The sequence below is a fragment of the Erithacus rubecula genome (assembly GCF_903797595.1).
Source record: "Erithacus rubecula genome assembly, chromosome: 3".
Taxonomy (NCBI): domain Eukaryota; kingdom Metazoa; phylum Chordata; class Aves; order Passeriformes; family Muscicapidae; genus Erithacus; species Erithacus rubecula.
The window spans coordinates 126656787-126678542 of NC_136689.1; the positions used below are offsets into that span (position 1 = coordinate 126656787).

Below are 21756 nucleotides of genomic sequence, written 5' to 3' on the forward strand. Positions count from 1 at the left end.
AACCCGAGCATATTCCTACGCTTATGAATAAAGCCATACTCTAGACTGCACATGAATAAATCCAGGCAGTCATTTTTGTTGTCATTAAAGAGCATTTTTATTCTATGCCAAAAAATGTTCTTGGTAATCTATGAAAGAGGCTTCTGAGCTAACGAGTGAAAACTGGCATCTTCCTCACCCCCTGCCTTGGCAGAAGTGCATGATGAGTGTTCGTCAGCAGTCACAAGCGAACTTGTTTAAAGAACAGACGTTTTTCCAGCTGAGCCCTTGTTTGGCCCACTTGTACTAGTGCAGTATGACTTGACCTTTGATTATACAGTCAAACACTACTTTTCCCCCAAACATTTGCCTCATTCACTGCACAAGATGGATGACAGCTCACTGGGAATTGAATTGGGTTTGGCAATAAGGGAAACTACTGATTAGAGGTGTCTCATCTTAGTAAAATGAGGATGCCACTGCAGTCGGATGAGCATTCTTGACATCTTTAATCTTTCAAGCCAGGCATACAGACACAACTTACAACCTCACAGGTTTATTCATAGCCAGAGGAATTTAAGAAGATGAGCAGACACAGTGATTGAGGCCATAGGTCTATCTAACCCTATGTCCTGTCTCTGACTGAGGTCAAAGGTAGATGCATGTGGAATAGTTTAACAAGAAAATGCCACCTGCAGTTATTCCCTGAACTGCAATGCTTTTATGACTCAGATTTGGAGGAGTCTTTAGTATACACATGAAATCTCTGTTGATTTATTTTCATCCCATCAAAGTCCTTTTAATCTTTTTCCATATGCTGTCTTCTGATAGCTCACCTCGCAGACTTGCCTCAAGCCTGCTGTGTGCTGGCTTCCTGCGAGTGGTCAGTCCCTATCCATTCTCATCATGCAACTCATGCGTCTCGTATTTCTCATATTCTTTCAGAAAAGGATGCTGAACAGAAGCCAGAGGACATACCCAGGGTCCCAGAAAGCTTGTAGGATGCCTAGAAGGCAGTCAGCCTTCACTTCTGCTATCCCCAATAGCTTGGCCTGCCCATCTGTGCCATTGTCAGATACCGACATACTCTGTCCGTAATATTTCTGCTTCAATGACTCTTGGAAAATAAGACTTCTGATGGCTGGCATAGATTTCAGGAAGTGTTCAGTATGAGTTTTTTTGTGGCAAGTGAAGTGCCACTGTAGACAACAGGATTTTCTCTCTGATGCAACCATAGAATTTCTCTGTGATGCTGAGCTAGTCCAATACATGAAACTTTCCCCAGATGAGTATTAATTACATGTTTGAAATAATGACATTTGATTTGTAGAAGTGCTGAGCACTCACAGCTGCAGTTGACATCATTGAGAACAATACTTCGTGCATGCAAGGTGCTGCTTTACTGCCAACTTCCTTGAAAAGGAAATCATTTCCTTCACATCTCTTAGCAGTCAGTGCAATTAACAGATTTCTTTGTGTTCTGTTTTCCCTGTTTCTAATGAAACACCCCCCTGACTTGTCACAGTATTAGATTTCTAAATTCTCAGGCCCTGCCACACAAGCCATCACAGTGCAGCCCACTTAAATAGTTAACTGTTATTCAGAGAGGATTTCCACCCTGCATGAGGAATGAGGTCAAAATCTCAACAACGACACAGCAGGGAAACTAACAAGTACCTGAAGAGTGACATTTGATGAGGGTGTGTAGTGGTCAGACAAGAAGTAATGAACTAATAATAAACTAAAAGAGGCCAGGCTTAGATTAGATAAAGGGAAGCAATCCTGAACTTGAACAGGTTGCCCAGAGAAATTATGGATGTCCCATCCCTGGCAATATTTAGGCCAGGTTGGATGGGGCTTTGAGCAGCCTGGTCTAGTGGAAGGTGTCCCTGCTCATGGCAGGGGGCTTGAACTACATGATCTTTAATGTCCTTTCCAACCCAGGTTACTCTCTGATTGTGATTTTATCTCACCATTCCACTGCAATTAACTATTATGGACACTTACCTTACACACACAACATTGCATGTAATGACCAAGTATTAGGCCATTTTTGTTATTTTACTGGAGAATAAATTTCTATTGTCCAAATGGGATTAATTGTGACCATCTCCTATTTTTTCCTGAATTTTCACATCACTTGTTGGAGTGTTTGTTTAGACAGTAAACCTGAACCTATTTGCCTTTTGAACTTGTGAAGTATTTTTGTTTGCATTTTCATTTTAGAAAACACTTGCAACAACAAACAGCTGGACCTCGTTTTCATCATTGACAGCTCTCGCAGCGTGCGCCATTACGACTTTGAGAAAGTGAAGGAGTTCATTTTGACCATCGTGCAGTTTCTGGACATCAGCCCTGGTGCCACGCGCGTGGCTCTGATCCAGTACGGCAGCACCGTCAAGCAGGAGTTTTCCCTGAAGACCTTCAGGCGGAAGCAGGATATCGAGAGGGCAGTGCAGAGGATGATGCACCTGGCCACCGGCACCATGACTGGGCTGGCTCTGCAGTACGCAGTGAACATCGCATTTTCGGAGACAGAGGGGGCTCGGCCTCTCAGGCAGAATGTGCCCCGAATTATCATGATAGTGACAGATGGGAGACCTCAGGATCCTGTGGCAGAGATTGCTGCTAAAGCACGTAACTCAGGAATCCTAATTTTTGCTATTGGAGTGGGAAGAGTGGATATGAACACTCTGAAGTCCATTGGGAGTGAACCGCATGAAGAGCATGTGTTTCTTGTTGCTAATTTCAGTCAGATTGAAACACTGACCTCTGCCTTCCAGACTAAACTTTGTGGTAAGATTTTTATCTATAGATTTGAATACATAGATGCAAGTGATTTATAAATTAACCTTTTTTTTTTTTTACATTAAACCTTATTTGTTAGAACATATGTGTTAAAGGGAGACTAGCCAAACAGCATCCAGAGTCACACACGGGGGGAAAATTCATGCTACTCTTAAGTGCCATAAAATGTGATTTATTCACTCGTGGTCATAATGATAATTATAATGATTTTCCTATTTATTGCATAATAGAAATAAATTTATGATCTTTGCTGTTTGAATATTAGATAAGTTTTTTCATCTCTTCATTTTAAGTGTGATCTCTCTTAGTAGTGAAACTTGAAACTGCTCAACAGTCATTCAATTATTCAAATAGTCTTGAGAGTCCATGGATTTCTCTTTCAAAGCTTACATGCTAATTCTATGCAAAGAATAATTTCTGTATATGCCTTGTCACTGGAAGATTTTATATTCCATCTATTTTAAATACAGAAAGTTAGAGAAACCTATTACAGTGGTGCTATTAATTCATACAATAAAGTAAATATTTTAATAGACATTAATTTACTACAGAGATATCACTTCCATCTGTAATTCCTTGGTAAGGAATTATGTTTTGCAAATATCATGGCATTTGTAATTTATTTTATTTTGGTCTGTGTGGACTTTTCTTTTGTATTTCTTCCTGAGATAAACGTGAAAATATTTCATACAAATTTGGCATTAAGCTGATGTATTTTCATTAGAAACCAGAAAAAGAATGCATGGTGAGATTAAATGCTCACTCATGTCTAGGGATGCTTTTGCCAGAAAAGAACTGCAATTTATTGTAAGTACAGTCTGGAGAATTTTCCTTACTTGATCTTTTCCAAAATTGTTTCAAAGAGCAGCTGAACTGCCTCAGCACAAAACACCAACACACACATTCATCAGATAATACATTTTTTCCCATTTTTTCCTTGCTATATTATTAGCTGGCATAGTAGGATATATTTAAAAACCAAGAAAGAGTAAATAATGGATTCAGAATTTAAATTGAACGCACAGTAAGTGCTGATCTTTTAGCCTGTGTTTTAGAAAAAAATGCAGTACAAATACCATGTATTTGGTTGGGGGTTTTTTTCGGACTGGGCAGTGTCCAATAAATTTATTAGAGTTTTTTAGCTCACTTTTAATCAAGCACATGTGTTCCTCAGTAAAGCCACACCCTCACTGCTGATGGAGGACAGTGGGGGTGACCAGGATAGCAGTTGCCTCCTGCTCTCAGGGAATGCCTCCACAGGATTTGCTGTGCTGGGAATTCAAAGTGGGATTCTAAGACGTTTTAAAACTCAGACCCAGATTCAACAGAGAGTTTAAGCTGTTAGATTCACATGGATTTCAACAAAAGGGGTTGAATTGTGGATAGGATCCATAACATTTTATTTTATCTCTATTGTGAGACAGCATTCAGCTTGCTGAATTTCAAGAGAGTAATCGTAGCCTCTGCTTCCTAGAATACCTACATTTCTCCAGGAAATGGGTTAGTTTAAGTTCTCCCAGGTGTGGACCCAAAGACAGTATCATTGTAACTGAGTGAAACATCTGGACACTTTGTTTCTTTGCTGAAGCAATTGAAGGCTCCCCTCTGGTCAAGTCTTCTAGAATGCTGATTGCTGGGCTTCCTACTGTGTGGAAAGACCTCGGCCCCTGAGCTGTCCTTGTGTCTGATTCACCTTTATGTCTGTGGGAGTGTCTTCATGGTTCCTGTGATGACATGAGAAAATCATCGCCAAATGGTGAAACTCTTGGGGAAAACAAAAATTAAGCCAAATTAACCACTACTTACTACTGGATGGGGAGACTATTGAGTACCCAGGACCTCCATTCTGTTAATCCAGAGGTTCCCTACAATTCCTGCCCCTGACTGATAAAGGTTTGGGATGTCAGAAACACCAGTTGAAGCCAGGACCCCTTTTTATTCCTAGTCAGCAGGGTAAAACAGAAGCAAAGAGTATCCTGAGGGATCAGAGGCATGAAGAATAACACAAGAGTTGAAAACTGAGAAAAAAAGTTGGTGGAAATAGGAACAGAATCCAGGAAAGGAGATGGAGATTAGGTGAAGTGTGAGAAAGAAATAACTTGGGATGGAGCAGTCAGGGGCAAGTAAAGTCTTTATTATATTCCTGTAAAGTAGATAATGATGTCATCCCCATTTTACATTGGAGGAATGGAGGCACAGAAACAGGGTTAAGTTTGTCAAAACTACCCACTCACTAACTTTAAATATTTGACTCAGTGCAATCCCTGTTGTGATTTTCAGGCATTTAACATTTTTGGTCTAATGCAAGATATTATTCACAGCTCTACAGCCATCACTTGCATTCTTGCAAATCCAGATTCAGGTGTCTCTATCTGGACAGTTACAGTGTGAAGGCTGATGTTTCCTTGAAGATATGGATGTTATTGTCTTGCCCAAAATCAAACAAGGACCCTGTGATAGAGAGATAAAATCTGATTCCCAACAAGGCTCATGTTCAGATTCCTTAATTATGAGATCACCCTTTCTAATACTTCAGTCTGTTCTTGTGATCACCAAATACCTCCTGCAACAGATGAGCTTGCAGAAATCATTCAGAGAGCAGAATCCACCACAGAAATCAGACTAAAGGCCAGTCTATCACTGCTTTGAAATGGGTGCAACAGAAACACTTCAGAATATGCACATTATACTTTTTGGTAGATGGGAAGATAGGTAACAGTGTAGTCTCAGAAGAAACTTGGTTTATTTGGACTCCTGTCACTGAATGCTTTCATTTTCAGAATGGTAGGAAGATGATAAGACAAGAAGTCAAAGTAGGTCTGTGTTCACATGAATAAAAGTCCTTGAGAAGTTTTATTGTGGGAGAAATTTGTGAGATCCAAGAAGCTGATTTAGAGATCAGGAAATTGTGGTGGTTTGTGTGCTAGCAATAAATACCTAATTCATGTAACCCTTCCAAAGAGCAGATACATTGTATATATATTAAAATCTCTTGTGGGTTTTTTCCACAAGTACCACACCTACCACATTAAGTTGCTTCGCAGCTTCTGTTGTGGCTTCTAGAAGATTACTGGTAATATCTATTCCACAAATTTTGAGCTTTGTCAACTTAGCACATTAAGGGACACATAAATCCCTAATTGCTGTCGAGCAAAATACTTAATTTGCCACACGGTGTTCTCTGAGAAGTAATTCACCTATATATTATAGAGAATACATACAAGCAATGCTGCACTGGAAAGAAAACACCAAGATATCGTAATGCTCTGGAGAGAAATACTTCAGCAATGAATTTGACTGAATGAATCTCCATTCTTTTTCTCTTTTATTGGCTGTCTGCTGCTTTTTAATACTTGCTATTAGAGACATAAAATGCAAACAGAGTAAAAATAGAATCAGAAAGACTTACAATCTGGAGGGTAGCTCAGCTCAGCTCCTGCTTAATGAATCTTGGAGGTACATATCCTCAGTGTCATCATGTATTATTTGCAGGTTTCTCAACATTAATAACTAAGCAAGCAAAGTAGTCTGTTCATTAAGTTGGGGTTTTTTTTTTAATTCTTCTTTATTATTGGGTGCTGTGTGATGATTTTCTTCATACAAGAGTGTCCTCTAAATCAGTTTACACTTAAATTTCACTTATTTTCTAAAGTTGATTGTAATAGGTTTGTTTCACTGTCTTTGTAGAGCCATCAAATAATGTTTTTTCAGATATCCCTTGTGTATTTTTAATTTCTTAAACTCTATTTTTTGTTACCAGCAACACTTAATTTGAAATTTCTCAGTTACATCACTAAAATTTTCTACACCAGATATTTTTCAGTTGTGACCACAAGTAATTAAGACCAGCAGCTAATAATGGTTTCCTTTTTTCTTTCAGTGCCTCATATGTGCAGTATAGTTGAGCATCACTGTGATCACTATTGCATAAACACCCCTGGCTCCTACCTGTGCAGATGTAAACAAGGATATATTCTGAATGCTGACCAGAAGACTTGCAGCAGTATGTTCTCTTTCTTTTCTCTTTCATACTCCCAAAATGTGGTTAACATCACTTACCCTTTCTGTTGGGCTTATAAAGAACTGAGGTCAGTGCATAATTAATGATAATCATTAGAATGTGTCTAGAAAGGTGAAATTGTAATTCTTTTCCTTGTTTTGTGTAAGTGAAGTTCTTACAAATCTTTCTGAAATACATCAAGCTAAATTTTATACACAGCTCTGCAGAGATACACTGTAACTATATGAAATTGCATTTGAATGTTACTGGGATATTAAGTTCATCAATGAAACAGCAACCAAATAAATAAACTTTACCATCTCAAATAAAGTGAATTTAGATACTATTCTGACTTGTCCAGCTGCCAACAGTATGGAATGGTACAGAAAGGTGCAGTAAGCCCCATACTAGAAAGCTGTGAAATAGCCTGACATTCTGAAAATCTCTTTCTCACTGCTGGTGGAAGTATAAGGGTTTGCAGCTTTTCAAAGAATGTTTTCAGAAGTCTTGCTTATGCTCTTCTTCCCCTCTTTAAAAGTGTTTACTTTTTTTGGTTTTGAGTAATTGACTGTATAGTTTATAACAGCATCTTTTATTTTGCTTCATTTTTGATCTTTGTGATCAGTATTTCATTAATCCATTTTTACTTGCTTCCTAGTAATTAGCAGCAATTTACATTAGAGGGATATGCTAAATTTATTTCTGTGTCCACCTTATTTTAAAAAATTATGTAACGGTATCTTTAATTTCTTATTGAAAATGTACTAGCTGAAAATTAAAGTTTTTATCACACAGTAGTGAATTAATTTAAATGAAAGTGCATGGATTCAAATTAAAGCTGCTAAACTGATTTTAGCTAGAAGAAAAATTTTGGAAAACATCTTTTCAAGATACTATGAGAGACAGTCATCATAAGAGTATAGGATGTACCTCTTACAATCTATAATTTAGAACTAGGGTGAAGACTGCAGACTCAAATCCTATCATGTTTGATGTTCTGTATCTCAGGAGAGTGCCATAAAACTACCAGGTATCTTGAGATTAGTGGATTCTTCGTATCTTTTTCTTAGAGCTGTGTTTAATATCTAAGCACAAATGAAAAAAATGAAGGTATGTGAATCAGTAAAAAAAAAATTAATTACAAGTATGAAAAATTCTTCTTTTTTTTTACCCTTCCATACATTTCCATAGTTTTTCTGTCAGTAGTTCAGCATTTGGGTACTGCACTGCTTCAAAAACAGGTTAATTTCCAAGAGTTTTTGAATTGTGTATAATTTTCCTGCTGGTGACCCATGCACAGTAGCCCTCAAATATGCTCCCTCTCTTCCATTTTTCAAAGCCCTTGGCTGCATTGCTTTACATACTTTTTTAGCTGTGATTTCTATTAGTTTTCCCCACTTACCTCTCACATCATTTCTCTGATTATGTACCTGCTTTGATCATCAATCAGATGAAATCAGGGAAATTAGTCCTTCAATCTGTTTGTAGCTTTTGCTTATTTTACATCACCAAATTATAAACTTATTTTAGCAATTAACACTGGAAATCTGAAAGTCATCAAACTGGCCTTAAATGTGCTAGGATGGTGCAAAAGGACAGAAATGATGCACTATCAGTCTAGAGAAGGTCAAACCATTACATCTAAAACCCCCACAGAGAGGTAACAGATTTCATGAGGATGGGGAGCCAAGCCTGGACAAAAGGGACAGCATAGTCCTGGAGGTAGGGGAACCACAGTGAAAGAAAAATGCACAGTCTGTGGGTATTTCAGTTACCTTCACTAGCTGTTAATTACCCACAAGTGCACAGAGACAATGGATTCCTCACTTGACATCTAAGTAAAATAAATCTCCATGTTTATGTTAAGTACAATACATGGTCAACATAAACCAGATGTATTTGTCTAAGGTTTGGATGTATTTGGCAGCTCTTCATGAACAAATAATTTTCTTATATACATAATTTAACTTTCTCGATTAAACAATGCAGAAAAGATTAATGGTATGTACCTAATGTTCTTCTCTCTTTTCATTTTTTGTACCTAAACTTAGACTCTGTTTTATTCTTCTTTTTTTCTAATATTGTTAGTGTGCATGCTATCAGTACTAAGTTCTTTAAAGCCCTTAACCAAATGGCTTCAATCAGCAATGAGCTGACAACTTCGCTTCAGACTGAGAAATGCTTTGTTTAATTAAAAATATTCTTACATTTGATTAATTATGATGGATTGACATCCATGAAAGGATGCTTCTCTCTTATACTGTGGTCTGATTTCTAGAGAAGAGTGTTTGTGTCAGATAATGGGTGTTCTTTACTTATTACACTCTATTTGTTTGTTTAACTAATCTCTCCCATTCTTCTCTAGAGATGCTCAAATCTTACATTAATAAACAAAATAACACAAAAGAGGAATGTAGCTGAAACAAGCTGGAAAATTATCTATTTGTGGGTGTTTACACTGGAACAAAAGAGTTAAGCGACTGTTTATGCTGTTCATCATGCAGCTTGATATGAAGCAGACAGCTATAAAAGAAAATTTGTTTTTGCTTGGCTGATTTCCTCAAGCATGTTCCAAAAGCCTATTTTGTAGCTGTAAATGACCATTATGTGTTGAGCAGTCTTTGAGCAACACAAAGTACTCTGCTTTCCAGAGCTTTTTCTGGGGAAAGTTGTGGTACTCATAAAGCTTTAGTCTGTTGAAAAGAAAGCCCAGTGTGCTTTATTTGGCTAGGTGCTGAACTGACCTCATTTGTCATGGTAATTTTTTTGAGATCTTTCACATGGGAGGGGTATTTTGAATGCAACTGAAAAAATTCTAAAACTCAGAAATTAAATATCACCAAGATTTTTGCTGTTATGTTTTCCTTTTCTTTCCCTTTCCAACTTTATCATAATTTATCTCGTTATGCAAAATCCAAACAACAACAACAACAAATAACCCAAAAATAAATAAAATTACTTTTCTTTAAAGAAAAAAATTCCTGAAGAATGCCCTTTGAACTTTATAGGGAAATATACATCAAGCAACTCTACTAGGCACTGTTGGTCCATTAACAGTCTTTGCCTTCAGGTGAAGGAATGAGTGCCTCAACTTTGAGTGACTGATCCTAGTGGCTTTTGCTGTTTGACAGAGCATTGGCAAGATCTGTGTTAAAATGAGCTCATCTCTAAAGAGCTTTCCATAGCTTCCTGAAATTTATTTTGATCTATAGTCTACCTGTGCATTGTAGAAGGTCAAAGAGCTTCCTATTCTTGCAATTATGTGTTGTAGCCCAGGACCTTTGTGCTGTGGAGAAACATGCCTGTGAGCAGATTTGTGTGAACACACCTGGGTCCTACGTCTGTCAGTGTTATGAAGGGTATGAGCTTGATGCAAATGGAAAGAGTTGTGTTGGTGAGTATGAATTCAGCAATTCACATTTATCTCTTGACACAAACCAAAGCAAAATTCAATATAAATGAGTATCCATTTTAGCCATAGACAATTATGTTCTCCTATTTGAGTGGTAGATGAGAAAGAAGACAATAATTACCATGTTTGTAGGCATTTACTGATAATGATTGGTGTCTTTTTTTCACAAGGACAAACTCCTGACAGCTGAAGTTTGGTGGTAATTAGGTACCCTTTCTCCATCATGCTGCTGAACACTCAATCTCTCCACTTTGGTGTTGCTGGACATGCTGTCCTCTCTTTCCTGACACTAGTGCTAGACTGTCTCCATCTTGCTGCAGCTGCTGGGCTGCAACCCTCTTTTCCTGGCAGTGTTTTGTCTGCTGGCACCTCTCTGCAGTCCTGGCACTCCTGGATTTTTCTGGCTGCTTCTTAGGTTCTTATGAATCTTCCTATGAGTCTGCTCTGTTCATCCTTCACACTTTATCATCCTCCTTATGCTTTTACTTACTTTACACCTTTTTCTCCTACTCTTCTCAACTTCCTTCATCCTCCCACACCTGAATAATCTCTATTAAACATCATAGGGTGAAAACAACCTCTTAGGAGAAAGGTGACACATGCAATCCACAGTTCAGAGAGGGCAATGTGAGCACCCAGAGTGCAGAACTGGTAACTGAAATTAAAAGATGGTTCTTATCACTTACTGACTAATGCCAAGTAAGTAAAATAAGGTGGAACAAATATGCAGAGGTGACAATTTAATCAATAATTTGCTTCCTAAAAAGGCCACTGATAAATCTTTTGGAAAAATATCTTATTGAAATAGACATGAAATAAAACTCAAAACAGTAAAATCTCAAGTTTTCACATTCTCATGTGTATCTCATGACTCAGCATAGAAATGTGCTCTTCTCCCAGAGATAGGATATGTGAGAATAGTTCAAATCTGTGCCAGGGAAGGCTTAGACTGGACATTAGGAAGCATGTTTTTATCAAGAGGGTGAGCAAACACTGGAACAGGCTTCCTACAGGAGGTTGGTGCACCAAGCCTGTCAGTGTGTGAGAGACATTTGGACAAAGCCAAGTCTGAACAGGGCAAGCATTTGGACTAAATGATCATTGTGTGTCTCTTCCAAGTGAATATTCTATTCTCACTGTTTTAATCATTGGTTGGGCAGTTGTAGGTATTGCAGTAGAAATTAATTTTGTTAAGGTTTAAATGCAAAGGAGGAGGACTTTACAGAGACATCCATATAGGCTATTTCTCAGGCATGATGCTTAATAGTACATATTCTTTGGCCTACCTATTTCCTAATGTGTCTTTTAAACACAAATGTGTCTTTGAAAATGTGTAAGTGGTTAGAATTAATTGAAAGGAAAGCTAATTCTATGATACATTATATCCTTGAAATATGTATTCAGTAAATAGGTTTTAATATGAATTGATTCAGTCTGGAAACAGGAAAGTTCTTGCCAGGAAAATGGTATCACATGGTAGTAAGTAGTTTAATTTAACTTGATTCAACAAAATATTTTGAAGGGTTAAAAGAAGCTTTCAAAGTAACTGAAATAGATTATCTGCTTTCCTGACTAGATGATCTTGACTAAATATAATAGCACACCTGAGTGTGCATGACTTATGTGGGGCAATTGCAGAAAAAATTGATTTAATTAAAACAAATTACTGCCTTTTAAAGAAATTGGTGAGGCTCAGCAGTATAAAGTAGTAAAAAAATGTACTCAGTTGACAAAGAGGAACCTGCCTTGGTATGAAGCTAAGCACATTACTTCTGCAGAAAGAATCAGGTATACTTTCCTAATGTAGGCCTGGCAGCTCTTTGCAGGCAGAGCACCAGCTTTGCAACTTATCTTTAATGTCTTCTAAGACTTTTGTTGTAGAGATGAAGATTAACCTGCAAAGAAATTTTAAAAATCTTTTAATTTCTTTATCAACTTTGAATGGGTTTGACAGAGTAAACTCTGAAGTATTACTTTATTACCCTTTGGCAATCTAACTTCTAAATGTGGATTTGTGTGATGACCAGACTTATGAAATAAATGACTGGACTGCCTGTGATATTTTTTTTTCCTTGCAAGAGACATTATATAAGCAAAATATCCATGGTGAATATCAGCCTGAAGCTCTCAGGCTTTGCAGTTGTAGCTGCCTTGTACAGAACAAATCTGGAGCACATTAGAGGGAATGAATATACTGTGACAGTCCTCAGTGTAGAAGATAATGCCAAGATTCTCCTATATTCTCGGGCTACAGGAACAGCTCTTAAGAATTAATACAGCTGTGAGGGAACTAAAGAAAAGTAGAGCAATTCCAGGTCTGGGACTTGAGAGACAGAAGACAGAACTAAATCAAACTAAATCAAACAAACTTTGCTATGCCCTGGCCTACAGTGTGAACATCTGGACAGAGTTACTCACTGAGGCATGGTTTCCAGATCTGAGAAAACATGTTGAGAAGGCTCCTGACAGTCTGAGAGCTGATAAATGTTCAAAGTTGAGAAATTATTTGGGACTCATTTAAAATCTGATTTACCAACTGATGTAAGTGCACTAGTTTTTGCAGACAGGCTTTTCAGGACAGAAATTACATCAGCTTTTCCTTTTTTGATAGCTACCGTGTGTCACTAGAACCATAATATCAATGCATAATATTCTATTTTTTTTTTTCCTAATTACACATATTGGTCTTGCTCTTTTTCAGTTGTAGACTACTGTGCTTTGGATAACCATGGTTGTCAACATGAATGTGTTAACACTGAGGACTCCTATTACTGTAGATGCCACCCAGGGTTCATTTTAAATCCAGACAAAAGAACTTGTGGAAGTAAGTTGTGATAAGGTTTAATTATGAACAGTTTGTACTTCTTCTGTCTTCCAGCTGTCAGCAGTAATCCTTCCACTGGTCCTGGGAATGCTGCCTAATGCATCAGGTGTAGAAAATGTTGTAGTGCCCTGGAAGCCAAAGGTCTTGAAAGCAAAGCAAGTTGTTTTGAGGGGATGGCCTAATAGTAAAAGTCCCTCCTATGAACAGGAAGCTTTTAATATGAAACCCAGCTTCTTTTCAAGAGTAAAAAGCTAAAGCTTTGGCTTGTATTTATCTTTGATCATTTCTTTTTTTTGTTTGGTTTTTTTCAGTTAGAATATAATCTCCCTAGCTAAGTAAATTAACAAGTCTGTGCAAGACAATTTATAATCAGTTTGCTTTGTAAGATGGTCCAAAATAATGAGTAGTTTCCCAATCAGAAGAAACATTGCAGTCTGTTTTCCTGTGGATTTTTCTCCAGAGTGAGCTTTCTGATAATGGGACAAAGCTCTGGCAGTATCAGTATTTTCTACCAGGCTTCCATGTTTCCACCAGCTTGTAATAACTTCATGACTTTGCTTGTTTGTTGTTTGTCAAATTTGCTACCAGGCTAAAAAAATAAAAAATTACTGGTGTTAGGAATGGACATGAAGTGGAGGGGATCTAACAGAGCAGAAAATATTCATACCAAGGCCTCCCATAATTGGGAAAACAAGCTAAAACCTCCACAGTGTTTAATGTCATAACTCCCTTTCAGGAAATGTCAAGGGAAAAACCTTAATGCACCTTCCTAGTTACCTTCCTTCATAAGCATGGGATTTGATAAAGATGTATTACTATTGTGCCTGTAAGCAGGCAAGCTCCATTAGTTTTAGATTCTTGCTGCTGCCAGTGGTGAATTTAGCCCATATAATTGAATAATATGTTCAAACATGATTCCTGAAGAAATACATCAATATAGCACTGCATTTCTGTGTTTTCCCACCCTGAAAAGGCATTTCAGTCCTTCTGGTGAGAGGCTTGGATAGCCTATGGACTGTATCTATTTTGTGTATTATGCTTGATATCTCTTCCACATAAATTTAATATTTAGAAAACATGTAATTCAGGCTGTACATGTGTTCTTACCATCAGGGGAAGGAGACATATACTTCTCAAAGGTGATTGCTCTCAGTTCTGGCACAAATGTATGGAATATATATTTATTTATGGAACATATGCCTGTATTTTCCTTGAATATACAGGGGGTCTGGATGACTTGGCAGCCTGGACACATAATTTTTAGATGGTCAGAGTCAGGGGAAATGGAATTTCTGCTTCCCAAGGGCCAGAGTATTTGCAGTGATTAACATAATTTGTAGATTGTATTAAATTCCCATTTGTCAAGTATCTGTCAGCTAAGGTTTGGCTAATTACACTTCCACATATATTTCCACATCCATATATATTTGAAATCTGATTTTAGTGTGCTTTCTACTGCCCAAACACAATTTTTTGTTAATTTATTTAATGTAAGAATGTGGATTTTGAGCAGTGTATTCTTCTCCAGTTGGAACCAAAGAAACTACATAAACATGTGCATTATTGTAACATGTTTGAATTGTTGCTTCACAGAATGCTGACATCTGAGGGAATATTCTGGGAAAATAGTATTTCAGGCTTGACCTGTCTTTATCCTCTATCTGTTGCTTGAGACAGTGTATTGAGCATAAATAAGCACAAATAAGACTTACTAAACCACTATTCCTTACACTTGATATCCTCTGAGCCTTGCTGATAAATTGAAGCATGAATAGAAGAACTATGTAGCTATTAATGCTGCAAAAGTCAAGACAGCATGAGAGCTTTTCAGAGCATGTCTCCCCTAGTTCCCATATGTTATAAATCACTCTGTGTTTGAGTCTGCATAAACAGTGCAAACAAACAGAGATCACTGGATTTAAAATGTTTGTGACTTTAAAACTTTTAACATAAATTTCTACATATTTGGCTTATGTGCTGAGTCTCAGGGATGATGGCCAGCTAGTTGAGACTCACACCCATGCCAGACCAGTTCTCTGCATCAGCAAGCAGACCTGAGGCACCCACTCCTGAGATCTCATGATTGTCTCAGAATCCTGACTTCCCCTGCAAAAACAGAAAGTAAGCCTTTGTGCTCATGGCTACAAAGAAATGCTTGGAAATATAAGTGTTGTCAGTATGGTCATGCACATTAACAAATGTTTTCTCTGGGAACTGTTCCAAAGTCCTTAGAATGAAGCACAGGGAGCAGTGCTCATGAAGGCAGCTATCTGAGTGCTCTGTGGCTGGAAGAGCACAGCAAATTTGGTTTATCAGTGAGGCGGGTGGAGGACATTCAAGCTGCCATTAAGGAGATTCCTGCCACTCTTGTTGCTCCTCTTAAGAGGACAGATGGCAGCTTCTGCTTGTGCTGGGCACTGCTGAGCCTCAACTGTTGCTCTTTATGAAAGATCTGTTTGAGTTCTGGATTCACATAATTTGTAGCTGGGCAAGGCACTGTTAACATCCTTAATCTGAGCTGTGTTAATGAAGCCCTGTGAAGTGTTTTTGTCTCCCAAACAGAATAGCCTCAAGGTTTCAACAAAGATAATACACATCTTGGATGACCTTGTGGTTACCTTCAGAATCAGTTATCCAGGAAAACTCTCTCCTGCACGCTTGAATGAGCAAGGATTTGAGCAGGAAAATGCACCACAGCACTGAGTAGGTCCAGAAGGTGTACAGCTGTATTCCTCTGGTGCACACTCATGGCTTTATGGGTTCTGTCTCTTCAGTGACCTCTTAAATAAAATACATTTTCTAATTTTCATTTTAGTAAGCAGATAAGATATCTTCATGTTATGTATATACGTATGTGCATCTGCTGTCAAAAAAAGTGTGGTAAAGGAATTGTTAATTAATGTTATCAATGTTAATTAATATACATAGTAATGTTCATAAATTATAACATAGTCATTCTGAGTTTTCTTAGAAAGTCACATTCTACTTTGTTTATTCTGAAAATATAGGTGGTTTATTATCACAAATGGCTTTCATCATATATAAGGCTCAATTCCATTAACCTGCTACAAATCCAAAGAAAGAACTGTCCATGTCTCTGAAAGCAAATAACCTCTGGGAATAATAATTAATTAACTTCTGGGCATAATAAAACTCCCTGAATTTTCAGGTTGTAGAATGAAGTGTTTGAAAGTGCCTGGATATTATTTTCAAGTGTGATTTATGTAATTTTTGACTTGTCTATCTACTTTTAGCAGTGGTGAGGGGTTAGGAGCACTGTTCACCAATATAAATTAACTATACTGACACAAAACTAAGTGATGGGCAGACACTCCATCTAAGTGAATGTCAAGTTTGTTGACTTTATCAATAATGATGATCTCTATATAACTCAATGCTCAGTGCCCAGTTCCTTTCCTTTCTAAGGATAAGTGGTAGCTGTTTCTAGACTGCTCATCTTCTCTTCCATGGGTATTTCAAGTGGAAGAATTGTGAAGCAAGCACTCAGAGCTGTTAAAAGCATCCACACTCCTGATGACCTGTTTGTCCTGCTATGATCTAATGAACATTCAAAACATTCAAAAGCATGTTTTTATGTTTATTACACATCATGTCTAACATGCTCTGAGTGAATAGAGGCAATTTTGATGGGGCCATGTATAAGGCTTAGCTGCAAAATGTTAAGAAACATTTAAGGTTGTAACTTCTCTACTTTCTCTACTGCATGAACAATTTCTGTTCTCTAATAATTCTTTGTAGTATATGCCAGGTGTACATCAGTGTAGCACATATTTGAAAAAAAAAGAGAAATTTTATTTTCATGGTTTGAAACAATATGGTAAAACACCAAAATTGTGCTAAGGAAAAAAAAGGCAAAAGAAAAATAAATGACTCATTTTTACCTAGTTTATTTATGAGAAATTACATTATTCACTGACACAAATGTTTTTGTTGCTTAGGACCAGACTACTGTTCTCTTCAGGACCATGGTTGTGAACAGGAATGTGTTAATACAGATGATTCCTATTTTTGTCGATGCCAAGAAGGGTTTAGACTTAATCCAGATAAGAAAACATGCACAAGTGAGTAATCCTTTGGACATAATAAAGTTCACCTGCTTTTTTTTTTCTTGAACCTGTAGTGCATTGTTTCCCTTCTGAAAGAAGTTTTCTCTGTAATTAAGGTTGAAAGAAATGTTTCTTTATAAACTTGAATTTTAACTGAATGAATCATGCTGGGAGAATATACATTTCACTGTTTTAAAATTAATTTGTATATTAGTACAAAATATACATTTATTAGACATTTTTAAAGACTTTTTGAAAACCTGAGGATTAATGTAGGAACCAAAATTGCTTAAAATAAGTTCATTACTTATTTGAAACTTTCTGACCTCAGCTTGTAAAGACACAAGCAGCTTTGAAAAAAAAAAAATCACCTTGTTTTACCCTGTTGGTTTAGCCAAGGACAGATGCATTTCATCAGCTTGGAAATGTATTGAACAGACAACACAGCTATAAAAATCAATTTAGAGTCACACATGAAACTTCACAGTTTCCTAAAAAATTGTAAAAACAGCATGAGCAATGTCAGTATTATAAACCAGTCACATATGCTATTTACTTCAGAAAGACAGTGTTTCAGCTCTTCTTGAGTGGAGGCCTGGAATCACAGTAGATTTTTACTGTAATATGTTAAAGTTTAGAGAGAAAATATTCAGCGAAATGAAATAGCTGATCTCATAACTCAGTTGTTGGGTGGAGAAAATTGTACTACTGATATTTTATGAATAATAAACTTGTTTTGTGCAATCTAATTCTATTTCTAGACACTCACAAAATGTATCTGGTTTTGAAACTGTATTTTTTTTTCTGTCTTAAAGATATGGTCTCTCAAAGCATTTTTGTCTGCATAGTGCTGCTTTTGCAGTAATCCACACTATTCTGGTTTTTATTATCTATATGGTATTTTAATACATTCAGGTTTTTATAGATTCAATAGCCTTGGAAGAGCAAATGGAGCCAATAGAGAGAAAGAACTGCATTGTATAAAATATTTATTGCCAAGGATGTAATTGCAAATTAAAGGCAAATTGCAAATCCCATTTGGGGTATTTTCTTTATGGGGCTTTGGATTTGGCAGCAGATCTGGTGATGTTTCCAGGATTAGGCTCCTGTTCCAAATCTTATTGTAACAAGGCTCATGTTAGCTAAGGTTGGAAAATACAGCAGAATGTTTGCATATATGGCCTTTTCAGAAATCTGAGACAGTAGGTGAGTGGTGACAAGCACCAGGCATTCCTCCTTCACCACCACGTGTGATTTCTGATGACTACAGGAGGAGATGTGTGGGGATCAGAGTGAAGCTTTACACAGCTGAGTGTTTGCAGTCTGCTCTCAGATCCTCATCTCACTGTCAGCTTTAGTAGGTGTCCAAAGCACAGAATCCAGTATTGTTTAAGAAAAGTGAGTTTTTCTTAGCTGTTTTACTTCAGAAATCTTTATGGCTGGCTTTGGTTTTTTCTCTCCACTGAAGTAAATTTCTGTGCTTTAGGTCAGCATGACTGTGCACATGAATGTGTTAACATGGAGAGTCCTTTGTGTGCAAATGTCATCCCAGATACGCCCAACAACACCATGGAGATACGTGCAGCAATGAGTGTGTCTCATGAACTGCTGTGACTAGTTTGCTGCAAGGGAGAGGTGTGAACAGAGTGACAAAACACTCCTGGGTCTCTTCTGAGATATTTCTGAGTCATGCAAACCTATCTTACTGCAAAGTCCACCAGAAGCCAGGCTGAGTGAAGTAATGCTTTAGTGAGATCCTTGATCCAATAGAGAACTAAAAGCATCATTTTCTCCAATCCAAATAACTGGGGAAATGTGTTCAGCCATTCACACAAATGCACTGTCTAACACAAAGGCAGTGCTTGCTGCTGGACATCCATATCATTGCTAGGGGCTGTGTAACCTGCACACCTCATACTGCTGCATGCTGATATGTGGGGATATGAAGAGACCCATCTCTTCTGTATATCCATTCAATGAAGTGCCCTTTCTCAGAAGAATGTTGCTCAATAAAGGATCACTGCTGCCCCAGAGAAACCCAACAGCACTGCCCACTTGGCATCACACAGTTTTAGAAGATAGTTTTTTTGCAGAGAACCATTTTGCATATGACCTAAAGTATTGGCAGCATTTTTTCCCCAATGTATTTTTAACATAGTTTTCCAAAGGAATGCTCAGTCACTGAAATTTTTTAAAAACTTGGTAGGACAGGGAATAATAATTTTTAAATAAACTGTGATAAAGCCATAATTAAGGTAACCTGGATGAGCTGCAAATTTTTGACAATTATAGTTTTAGACTATGTTAAGTTGAATTTCTAAAAATTAATATATCCTAAGACATTCCTTGTTTGTAAAAATAGTGAGCCTTCCCCAGTCCTTTCCTCTGCTTGCATTTTTTTTTTTTTTACACGTGTAATAAAGCGCATATGATTACAAAATTTACAGTTACAATGATTTCCAAATCCTGGTAATTAGCACCATTGTGATTACTGCACTCTTTGAAAGAGTGTGTTACAAAATTCTGCATGAGAGCCCCAAATATTTAAACGTTAAAAATTCATGTTGGTGTGGGTGTTTGTATTGAAAAGATGGAGCCAAACAGATGTAATTCTTCACAGAGATTATGGGTATTTTCTATTTTTGTTTCCACATTTTTTGGTGTGCTCTGAGAAGTTACACAAGCCTCTTCATGATGATGTGAGCTCTTGGAAAAAGAAGGAGGTTCCAGCTGGAACTTGCTTTAGCTAGTAAAAACTGACACCTCAGCTTCATTTATTCAAGCCTACGTTGTCTCTGTGTATAATGGCAAATCTGGACCAATTGCTGTAAACTTGTTGCTTAGTTAAAGAAACCAATAAACAGAAATATTTAGAATAAGTGATTATTTAACATTAAGTACAGATTTTTTTTAATGTAAACGAATTGCTGTGGACATGCCTGTTCACATCTGTAAATGATTTCCAAAGGAGACATGCGAGACTGTGTTTGTGTCTGAGAGAGCTCCACTTTTGATCAAATTAAGCTAAAGTGATTTGGGTCTATATAACTAAAACAAGTCATTAACAAAGCAGCAGTAAAACACTAGGAGGAAGTTCAAGGTTTTTTTCCTAAAATGTCCTTTTTCTATACTCACAGAGTCAGCAAATAGCCTAGTACATGTGCAAGTGCATGTATCTCACCCTTTAGGATTCAGCTTTGCTGTGCACTGTGAGGAAATGTATTTTTAAACCCAGTTCACACCTCTCTCCCTTCCCCCACCTTTTGTCTTTCACATGGCTAGTTGCATACAAGACAAAAAAGACATATTCCATTTTATCTTACTTGGAATAGAAATAGGAAAATCAAAGAAATGGAACATGTTAAAACATTCTCACACTCATAATTTGTCTGTTCCTCATGAGGCTCTAACTACTTGAACCTGTTGGCAGGTTAAAGATCTAAGTTGGTGATTTTTCATCCTGTTGAAAAAAGAATTTAATCTTTATGAAACAATCTGAAAGCCATAATTTCTATTTCAAAAATTACTAAGACTCATATTTGCTGTGAAAATTTAATGGTGAACAGAAGGAGATAGTCTTGCTTTTAAAAGAAGGAAAGTGTGATTCTGTGGGTGAGATTAAACTGGGCTTCAGGATTCTCCCTTCTCTCCACTTTGTGTATATTCAATTGTGATTGTTGGCAAAGGAGATCTGTACTTCAACAAGTTTGCTATGTGCCAAGTGGGCTTGTTGTATTAATTTCACTTGGGTGTTGTTAACTCAGGTTACTCAAGTAGGTGGGGATACTTGCATAAGTAAAAAGCTGTACTGATCTTTTTCCTTTGCTCTGCAAAGGCATCCTGTACTAACAACAGTGTCATAGTTTATGTATCTAAAACACCAATGTGATTTCTTCAATCATTAACATAAATTGATAGGAGTGGACCACTGTGTTGAAAGCAATCATGGCTGCGAGCAACTGTGCCTAAATACAGGTGATTCCTATGTCTGTCAGTGCTCTGAAGGATTTGTCATCAATGAGGACCTAAAAACCTGCACACGTGAGTCTTGTGAGAACATCTTTTATTTCAGCTCCCTTGGAAAGGGTTTCTGTTTACATGCAGGGAAAAGGATTCACTTTCTATTTGTTCTTACTGTCTGCATTTCAGTAATACTTTAATAATTATTTGAGACAGAAACAGAAAAAGTATTTAGGAAAGAATACTTGTCTAGATAACTGTTAGTCTTCACATATTCAGAAAAGTTTTGGGAGACATATTTATTTCTAGGTGTCAGGTTTTCAGTCATATGACAAATGTATCGGGCAGGTCATCTGGACAGCAGTCCCAAGCCCCAAGGCAAACTGCCCCACCTCACCTGGGGCAGGAGGAGAACTGAGAGCCCCACACTGAGTTTTATATTTAGCATGAGAACCCTTAATAAGTGAGCAGAAGTTGTCCTGGCAACTCTCTGCTCTTCATAAATCTAATGATCATTGAGAATTGATACAATTTCACAAACAGCTGAACTGCCTCCTTCACTGGAAAAATAATGTATAGAAAGGGCCAGAAAAAAAACAATATGAGTGCATTTTACCTCTTGACTTTTTATGGACCTCTTTGGTGAAAGTGTTCTGTCCACTTTTTCCAGATATTGGAGGTACATTATTTTTCAAGTTTGTAGAGT

The 21756-nt window shown here is 37.3% G+C and overlaps 1 protein-coding gene across 5 annotated transcripts in view; it reads left to right on the forward strand.

Moving 5' to 3' along the window:
• Window positions 1-21756, forward strand: part of MATN2 (matrilin 2) — a 62710-nt gene that overhangs the window by 21142 nt on the left and 19812 nt on the right. For all 5 annotated transcript variants that reach the window (XM_079300966.1, XM_079300965.1, XM_079300963.1 and 2 more), the window contains exons 3-8: window positions 2206-2775; window positions 6668-6790; window positions 10059-10181; window positions 12901-13023; window positions 16983-17105; window positions 21009-21131. In XM_079300966.1, the coding sequence (XP_079157092.1) occupies window positions 2206-2775; window positions 6668-6790; window positions 10059-10181; window positions 12901-13023; window positions 16983-17105; window positions 21009-21131 (1185 nt within the window). The remainder of the gene's footprint in view (window positions 1-2205; window positions 2776-6667; window positions 6791-10058; window positions 10182-12900; window positions 13024-16982; window positions 17106-21008; window positions 21132-21756) is intronic.